Source organism: Copadichromis virginalis, linkage group LG2 (genome assembly GCF_057382275.1).
Source record: "Copadichromis virginalis isolate Kocher_CV1m ecotype Utaka linkage group LG2, C_Virginalis_male_GT1.1, whole genome shotgun sequence".
NCBI classification, from domain to species: Eukaryota; Metazoa; Chordata; class Actinopteri; order Cichliformes; family Cichlidae; genus Copadichromis; species Copadichromis virginalis.
In genome coordinates this window covers 3,596,471-3,606,169 of record NC_140619.1, presented here as the reverse complement: position 1 = coordinate 3,606,169, position 9,699 = coordinate 3,596,471, and the positions used below count along the sequence as shown (strand labels likewise).

General features: G+C 38.6%; 1 protein-coding gene across 1 annotated transcript; it reads right to left on the bottom strand.

Annotated features, from left to right (window-relative positions):
* Positions 1–5,320: 5,320 nt before the first annotated feature.
* Positions 5,321–8,863, bottom strand: LOC146716793 (uncharacterized). Its single transcript, XM_085434722.1, has 6 exons — positions 8,797–8,863; positions 6,826–7,149; positions 6,215–6,559; positions 5,989–6,108; positions 5,645–5,700; positions 5,321–5,547 (listed from the first exon to the last, which is right to left on the bottom strand). The coding sequence occupies exons 1-6, from the start codon at positions 8,861–8,863 to the stop codon at positions 5,425–5,427; spliced, it is 1,035 nt and encodes a 344-aa protein (XP_085290848.1). The 3' UTR covers positions 5,321–5,424.
* Positions 8,864–9,699: the final 836 nt, after the last annotated feature.

Here is a 9,699-nt window from a genome sequence, read left to right as displayed (position 1 = left end):
TTAGTGATATTAGGGTCATTAATTGCAGGAACACCGTCACAACAGTGTGATGGAGCACCACAGAAAACAGACATTTTATCAGGCATCAGGGCTATTTTTACCATGGTTTTTGTCTATAGTTTTGTTAATGCTGTTTGCTGTGTTGCTTTCTGTGTGATTCGTTATTTGGATGCAGTGTTGGGGAGTAATAGAATACTTGTACCGGTGTTACGTATTTAAAACACAAAATATTAGTAACTTTATTCCGTTACAGTTACCGTTTAAAAAGGTGGTATTCAGAATACAGTTACTTTGTAGAAATAAGGGATTACACAGCCGTCTTTTCCTGTTTCATATGTAAGGCTGCCCCCTCTCTATTTTTGGTAATTCCACACTGGTGGAAACCCAAACAAAACACGCCTTAAGAGGCTCTAATGCCTGGGTCTCAATCTCGCGGCCCATGTCCCCTCTACTTGCAGCCCACATAATGACGTGAAGAAATATTTTTAAAAAATCATTATTCAAAAAATTACTTAATATGAAAGCAATAGGCAGAGTGTTACAGGCATAGCCCTAAATAATGTAGCCTCATGGGCAGTGTAGCCCATGTAAGTAAGTAACAGACTTAAAAACTCCTTTGTCCCACACGCCATCAAACTGTTTAACTCCTCTCTGGAGGGGAGAGGGAGGGGAAACAGGAGGACAAAGGAGGGGGGAACAACTAAGCTGTAGTGCCTCTTCACCTCACTGTACAATACCTTGTGCAATACTTTTTTGTAAATAGTCAACAGTGCAATAGACTCAATACTTGAAATGTGCAATTCACTTGTATTTTTTTTTTTTTATTCCTATTTATTCTATTTATCCCCTTTGTATATTTTATTTATATTTGTCTCTGTATTTATATATGTGTGTGTATGTGTGTGTGTGTGTGTGTGTGTATATATATATATATATATATATATATATATATATATATATATATATATATATATAATATTCTGTAACTCTGTAACTTCTGTCGGTGCTGTGCTCTTTTGGAAATCGAATTTCCCAGAGGAACCCACCCGAGGGATTAATAAAGTTCTATCTTATCTTATCTTATCTAAGCTGTTACGACTCGACTGTACACTGTGTTTGTGTTTTCCTCTGAAACAATAAGCTCCATTGGAGCAGCCTTTCAACGCCTCTCTCTGTCTCTTGCTAGCAAAGTTGACCCAGACAACAAAGTAAAGCTAGTTTTCAGCTACGAGCCCGACACGAACCCGACGTATTAGCCAGAGGTCCCTTTACTACGGTTCAGAGCCGCTGACCTGTTTTATATACGCGAGGAATAGTTTTCTATACGAGATCGCTGCAAAAAGTGCAGCCTTACCTAATGTCCACCTACTGTTACTCATTTTATATTAAGATTTAAAAATCTAGTCGGTATTGGTATGGTGAGTAACTTTCAGTAATAGTAATAAATCACACAGCAATAGTACATCATGTAGTTGTAAAAAGCATGATAATATATTAAGTAATCCAAAGAATTCAGAATATGTTACTCTCACTGGACACGCAATACATTACAAAATACATTTTGGGGCATGTAGTCTGTTGAGATTAAATTGTAGAGAGATTAAAGAGATTGTTGATTGAGCATTTATACACCGAGTGTTGTTCTTCCTTCAGCCCAAAGATCAAAGAATTGGGGTATTTAACAATTCTGTAATCTGTAAGTAAGTAAGTAAGTAAGTAAGTAAAGTTTATTTATATAGCACCTTTCACAGACATATGTCACAAAGTGCTTTACATGGTAAAAACATAACACAGTCACAAAATACATCATAAAAACCCTGGTCTAATTAAAAGCTTTTTGAAGGTCTCCACTGAGTCCAAACCCTGTAGAAATAGGGCATTCCACAGACTGGGTCCCCTCGGGTTTTAAAACGAGTGTTGGGGACCCCTAAAAGGTTTTGGTTTGATGACCTCAGGTTACGAGTGGAGGTATGTGTACAAATCAAATCGGCAATGGGGGGGCTGTCTTTGTAATGCTCTAAAAGTTAAAACTAGAATTTTAAAATCTAGTGGAATACATTTTAAAAGTAACCTTCCCAACACTGTTTGGATGTGGCAGCCTGCATGGGATTACCCTTATATTACTGAAAAAGCACAGAGTTGATGGTTTTAGGAGCCATTGGAATTTGTCAAATACGCTATTGATTCAAGGGTTGTGGTAATTTGACGGATAATCTGATATCGTCGTGTTGGTGTTGTTCCCAGACCATCATGAAAATGTTGTTCCAGGTTCAACATTGCAAGTGACCAATCACATTGTTGTGACGTTATTCTTTTGCGCGCCAAGCCAATCGTGCATTTATGAAATTCCAATGTTGCAAGGACAATATCAATTCTGCTTACTGTTTATTAAAGGGTTACGGTCAGGGTCCGTTGATCGGCGGACAGAGGCGGTTTCTCGCAGCTTAAGTACAGTTTTTTGTTTTACGGCGGTTTTTCCCGAAGTCGCAAAAGTATGACGTCACAACATTCTGATTGGTCACTTGCAATGTTGATCCTGGAACAACATTTAGTATGATGATCTTGGAACAACACCAACACGACGATATCAGATCATGCTAATTTGACCTAAAAATTTGAATTAAAATGGGTTTAATGGGCTAAAACAACTGTCATAGATTTAACTAGACAATAGATTGTCTCTGGATTTAAGAAATACATGTTTATAGCAGGACAGGTGTAAATTAGCCTTTTTACATGTAATGTTTCCTGTACACTTTAAAGGTGAGCTCGCAGCAATTTCTTAGTGAAATAGAAAACAATAGGGAGTCTTTAAGTAGTGCTGAAAACTAACTGTGTTCTTGATGTTGTAACTAAAATCATCTACAGTACTTTGAAGAGCATGAGACTGAACATGGTGACTTAGCTGTTTGTATAGATATGACAAATGTTTTACTTAAAAGATAAAGCGCTGCTCCTGAGGTCCCTATGCACAGTATCCAAGTTTATTTGATGGAAATTTGCCTCATTTCTATGGAGATGTAGTAGTTAATCAACTGCAATATAACATATACCAGCCTCAGAAAAAAATAGCATAATACTGATGTAATTTGCATATTAATGATTAAAAAACTGACTAATCAGTGGTGCTAGTTTTGGTCATTGCACAAATGTACAACTTATAAGTTTGGGCAAACTTTATTTAGTGTCACTTTGACGATGCAGTTGTCTTGCAGTGCCTGATATCTTGCCTGTTAGTGGTCTCCAGACTCTCCGCGCTGTTGATAAAAGCCTTGTTACACCTTCAGTTATAATTATATTCTATAATAATTACAGTGGACCCACTGCAATTTGCGTACCGCCATAACCGCTCAACGGACGACGCCATTTCCACTGCACTCCATCTTGCCCTCACACACTTGGACAAGAAGGACTCACACGTTCGAATGCTGTACATAGATTTCAGCTCAGCATTCAACACGATCATCCCCCAACAACTGATCGGAAAGCTGAGCCTGTTGGGCCTGAACACCTCCCTCTGCAACTGGATCCTGGACTTTCTGACCGGAAGGCTTCAGTCAGTACGGATCGGGAACTGCACCTCCAGCACCACACTGAGCACTGGGGCCCCACAAGGCTGTGTGCTCAGTCCTCTGCTGTTCACACTGCTGACTCATGACTGTGTAGCAACACACAGTTCAAATCACATCATTAAGTTCGCTGATGACACGACCGTGGTGGGTCTCATTAGCAAGAACCACGAGTCAGCGTACAGGGAGGAAGTGCAGAGGCTAACGGACTGGTGTAAAGACAACAACCTGTCTCTGAATGTTGACAAGACAAAAGAGATGGTTGTTGACTTCAGGAAGACACGAGACGTCCACTCACCGCTGAGCATCAACGGCTCCTCTGTGGAGATCGTCGACAGCACCAAATTCCTGGGCGTCCACCTGGAGAAGGACCTCGGCTGGTCCCTCAACACCAGCTCCCTGCACAAGAAAGCCCAACAGCGTCTCTTCTTTCTGAGAAGACTGAGAAGGGCCCAGCTTCCACCACCGATCCTGACCACCTTCTATAGAGGAACTATCGAGAGCATCCTGAGCGGCTGCATCACTGTCTGGTTTGGGAACTGTGCCATATCGGACCGCAAGACCCTACAGCGGATAGTGGGAACAGCAGAGAAGATCATCGGGGTCTCTCTCCCCTCTATTGAGGACATCTACACCACACGCTGCATTCGCAAAGCCACCAGCATTGTGGCTGATCGGACACACCCCTCTCACACACTCTTCACACTCCTGCCATCTGGAAAAAGGTACCGAAGCATTCGGGCACACACATCCAGACTGTGCAACAGCTTTTTTCCACAAGCCACCCGTCTCCTCAGCAAAAAGGGACTGACTGATAAACACGCACACGCACGCACACACACACACACAAACATTATCACTCAGCTTAACTCAACTACCTCAAAACATTGAGACTGGACTGACTAATCAACACAAGCGCAAACACACTGACCTACACCACCAATCTATCGTACACACCAACCTGTAAATGCTCTTTTGCACAATATTATTACTGGACTTTTTGCACCAACTTCTGTACTTCCTAATTTTTGCTGCTGCACTAAGGAATGTTTACTGTTCCTCCACTACCTCAACTCATCATCACAAAACCTTATCATTATGTTACGTTGTGTTTTTTTGTCACACTGTCACTTGCTGCTCTTGTTTGCACATTTGCACGTGCACTTTGTTGTCTGCTGTCTGATAACAAAAAAAAAAAAAAGTCTTCCTTAGATAGTTAGATAGTTAGTTTTTGTTAATTTATGTTGTAATTTATGTTAGGTCAGTCTGTCTTGTCTCCGCTAGCCAGCTAACTAGGTTTCTTAGTTAGCTAGTTTAGTGTTTTCTGTTAATTTATGTTGTAAATTTATGTTGCATGTAGCACCTTGGTCCTGGAGGAACGTTGTTTCGCTTCACTGTGTACTAACTGTATATGGTTGAAGTGACAATAAAGCCAACTTGACTTGAACAAAAAAATTACAGAAAGTTTGGACAGTGTGCACTAAACTTTACTCACTTCACTTGGTCTCGCATAGCTTTAAGCTTGTCACAATCTAATGAGCCCCATCGTAAACAAAAGCAGGAACACAATTTTGAATTAATAGGAACAAATATTGAACAGTTTGTTAAGCAACATACATTAATGTGATAATTTTCCATCTTAATTAAGACCAAAATATATAGTGCAATAACTTATTTAAGTGAAGCCTGAAACTTTACTGGAATTACTGAAACAAGAAGTAAGCCACATAGAACTGATTGCGGTTGTAAATCCTTATTTATTTGCATCACAACACATTATTAAAGTTATCTGCAGTGGAATAACCCACAACATGATTTTATTCACTTTGTAAGAGGGTTGGTTAACACATTCAGATCAGCGCTTAACTTGAGAATAAACACATTCTTCAGTCTTCTGTTCTTTTTTATTGCTTCCTTTTGTAGCTTTCCTTCCAGGGAAATGTATTGCTGCATAGTTCAGATCCTGCTCACCTTCATTCTGTTTGAAATTAAAAGATCATAAAATATTGTAGCTGCTACAGAGATTCATAGTAATGAATTAACAAAAAGCAATACGAGCTAACATAATTACTTACAATATCATCCAGTGGTTGAGTCAAGTTGTCATTTCTTCCTTGTGAAGATGTGCTGTCTATTGCCAATGAATGATGAACAAATACACATACATTATAAAATGTAGCAGATTTTTCATTACAGTGCTCAATAATGCTCCAGTAATAATTAGACCTGCTAGTTCATCAATTTAACGTTTCAATCAATTTAAAATAAAATATTTCTTTGATGAGTTTTTAACATTGTGCCTTTAAAATTTAAAGCTTTTGAAAGCACAAATATCAATATGGATACTCAAACTCGACAATTGTTTAATGAAATATAAATTAATGCAGAATAAGCAGAAACTTACTGCTTATTCACTTACCTTTAAATTTATTACATGCTAGTCTTGGTCTTCCGAAACAGGTGAAAACAATATTTACAATCACTGAAATGACCAGGCAGATTATTGCTATTACCAGCGCAATAAATTCCCAACCTGTTTCTTCAAAAAAAACAAAAAAAAGTATGTCATTACTTCTTGAAGAATAAAAAAAAGAAGAAGCCATGATGGCGTAAACATGTTATGCGCATTTGTACTTTTGTGTTACCAATTTGCAGTTGAGTTCCATCTCCAAATAATATCGTTCCACATGTGACAACAGCACAGTAGTAAGTCCCAGCATCAGAGGAGCTGACCGTCTTAGAGAAGCGATAAACACAGCTCTTCTGAGTGTCTGATTGCTTCTTACATTCAGTTTGGTTCTTTCCATCAACATAGATGATATTTGGACGAGAGTTTTGTCCTCTGAACCAGAGGACTCTGAGATCTCCAGGACACATCTTGTTATCAGAGTCTGACAGGACTGAACAGTTGAGAGACACAGAATCCCCTGCATGGACTGAATCTAAAACCGTTGGCCACTGACGAACAGTAACGTTTCTCTGGGTGTTTCCTGTGTAATAACAAAAAACAGTGTTTAAAAATTACCTCTAAACACAGTTTTAGTTTTTATTGAAAAATAAATGATAACAGTGCGTCTCGAAAAGGAAAACTTGGAATCGATTTGCAAACACATTAAAATACCTAATATGATGTTTAAACTACGATTTATTAAATTCATATATAATCTATAGTTATTTTTCCCAACCATTTGAAAAAAATTTTGTCAGATGGTTGAGTATTTACAGTGAATCCAAAAGGCTGCAATCACATAATTACCTTTTAATAACAAATATGTCCCACTCCAAGCATTCACATTCCATTCCATGACTGCACAGTGATACATTCCTTCATCTTCTGGGATTGTCCTGAATATGGTCAGACTGCTGATGTTTTTATTGTCTTTTGCTTCCAATCTTGAGGCATTAAACCCTTGTCCATACTGAGGATGTGCAGTTTGCCGCAGTGTCGCAATCAGTTTCAGAGTTTCCCCTGCTCTCTGCTTGTACCAGTGAATTTTACTGCTTAAATCACCAGGAGGTAAAACACATGTCAAAGTTACAGGTTCACCAAGTTGAACTGTGGTCACTTGCTCCAGCATATCTGCAGTGAGTTTAAAAAAAAAAACACATAAAAAACTGGGAAATTTGTCTTGAATATAAATAACCGGGACACACAAAAATCCTTATTAACCGTCACATGTTTACTTTGGTTGCAGATTGTGGCAAAAATAAATAAATAGTAGGTTATAAAGTTAGATAAAACTCACGTCCATGGTGAAGTAGAAGAAATGTTACCAATAACAGCATCATCGTGACAATGCCTTTACTAGGAAACTTGTTGATATTTCAGTGACTGAGGAGGATGATGTGATCCAGGTCAACATCTGATTGGTTATCACAGCCTTTACAGTCAACCTGCATTTCCTGGAATCGTCCTGCTTTGTGTGAAAAGTGTTGCCTCTATTCAAATGCATTTGTTAGTCTGTTTTATGCTAATCAAGACATTTCCTTTTCTTTGTGGTTCGGTAGACTGAAACAGACTTAGATAAACTAATGAAAAACAGATGAAACTTATAAACTTTGTTTATTTAGTAGTTTGTCCTGATGCTATAAGGAGGTCAAACTTTTCCCTTATTCTTCTTTCCAAAAAATTTGCACATTCATCATTCCCATGGGAGGAAAACTAAAATTGTAGTTATGGTAAGTGTATATCACAAAATCAAATCACTCAACTGCTCGGACTACAAAACAATCTTTCATATATATTATGAATAAGGGAAATGTCATCTTTCACATGGAAGAAAGAAAAGCCTAAAAACATGTGATTACACAAAAAAGGCAGTCACCACTGCTGTACTAAGCATTATCTCTGATGGAAGTTTACTCGGGGCAGCAAAAGCAAACAGTCCCTGGATATGTCAAACATGCTTTCTATTCTACACATTTCTGAGGGGCTGATTGAGATAGCAAAATGATGGTGATCAATATTCTAACTTTTCCTCTAGCACCACCATGGGGTTAAGAAGTGTGATTATGAGAAAAATTGCTATAAATGATGTAATGAATGATGGAATTTCATCCAAAAACTGCACATTCAGATTTTGTTTTTTTAACAGGCTACACCATCTCACTTTACGAGCTGCACTAGTTTAACCTGGGGAATATACCACAAAACTTAATCAGCATACCTAGGTTAACTTTCTGTTGTGTGAATTCACTTACCCTAACATTGTCGATCACAATAAATGGTCGAACAATGCTGGTTGTCAACTCGTAAAGTTAACCCAGGCTTTCCCCTACACATTTATACAAAAGGGGTGGTGTTGGCAGCATCTGACCAATCGAAGAGGGACATTTCACAAATTATGACTCTTCTTCCAAAGAAAATGATCCCTGCAACAGAAATATTATCAGATGGCGCTTAAACATCTGTAAATATATATCAGTAAAATGCAACACTGTTGTAAAAAACTGAAACTTTAAATTGGATTTATTTGAACAATAAATGTTCATGTGGGTGTATAGGAATTTCTTTTACTTATGTATTAATCACATTATTTTATTGTATGATACCTTGGTGCCACTGGATTTTAACATGTCTCACACTCATACAGTAAGACAAATGGTGGGGGTGTAGTAAGGAAGTTGGGGGAAGCAGACAACTCCACAGGAAGAATCTTTTGTCTCTTCTGGGACTCTGGGAGGTAGCAAGGGAGTGTGAACCTTAAGGTGTGAACCAGCTGTGTACTGCAGGTTGTTCCTGAAGAAGCCATGCTAGGCTCAGGGAGACTCTGCTGACCCTGCCCCGCGGTCATGTAGGCCCTCACAAGCTTGGTTGTCTGTTCTTTGTGTGTTTGGATTAAAGAATGTTAGCTACCGCTCACCGCTCGTCTGCAGGCTTTATTTAATGGAAAACTTCCACAACAGTGGGACACAAACATTGAACAGCCTACTGAAGGAAACATAGAAATTGCTTCCGTTTTTATGCAAATGAAAGTGAAAATAATTTGATTAATTGAACGGGTATTCTTGACGTGTTCTACCTCAGGTAGCACCAGAGTAAAAGAGAGCAGACTAGAATCACATATAACAACATTTTTACACTTTCTATGTCATCAAATTAACACAATGACATTCCCAGGACAAGGCGACCCACAGTTTGCACTTCATTTAGTGGTTTTGATAAGGTACAGCTTAACAAATGTCACATAGAAAACATATTCTACCTGCAGAGAATCTATAATACACTTTACATGCTGTAAATAAAAGAATAAATGAAAACGTGGCACTCCAAGCCAGTTTTAAACTGAATCTCAGAACACAACCTGTTCCCAAAAGTTTTAGTTAGACTCTGTGCTGTTTTAGAATTTGAGAGCAAAGATGAGGTCAGCAAGTACAGTGCAGGTGTCCAGTTTTAGGATTAGATATTATTGCTTATAGAACAAAAAGTTGTAAAATTGTTTGCTCTAAGAAGGTACAACTCCTCCTCCGTCTCTTCCAAGAGAGATGGACAGCACATGACAGCACAGATTCTTCCATAGTGACTTATTACTGTCCACAACAGGCTGGCCACAGGAGTTTTCACATCAACAAGTTCAGCCAACTGCACCTTTTGTCTCACAGCCCACCACATCCTGCAGAAAACATGCAA

Coding starts and splice junctions, on each gene's coding strand:
- LOC146716793 (XM_085434722.1), bottom strand. CDS start 8,863: ATGACCGCGGGGCAGGGTCAGCAGAGTCTCCCTGAGCCTAGCATGGCT. Junction 6,560..6,825: donor GACATATTTGTTATTAAAAG/GTAATTATGTGA, acceptor GTTATTACACAG/GAAACACCCAGAGAAACGTT. Junction 5,548..5,644: donor CTCAACCACTGGATGATATT/GTAAGTAATTAT, acceptor AATTTCAAACAG/AATGAAGGTGAGCAGGATCT.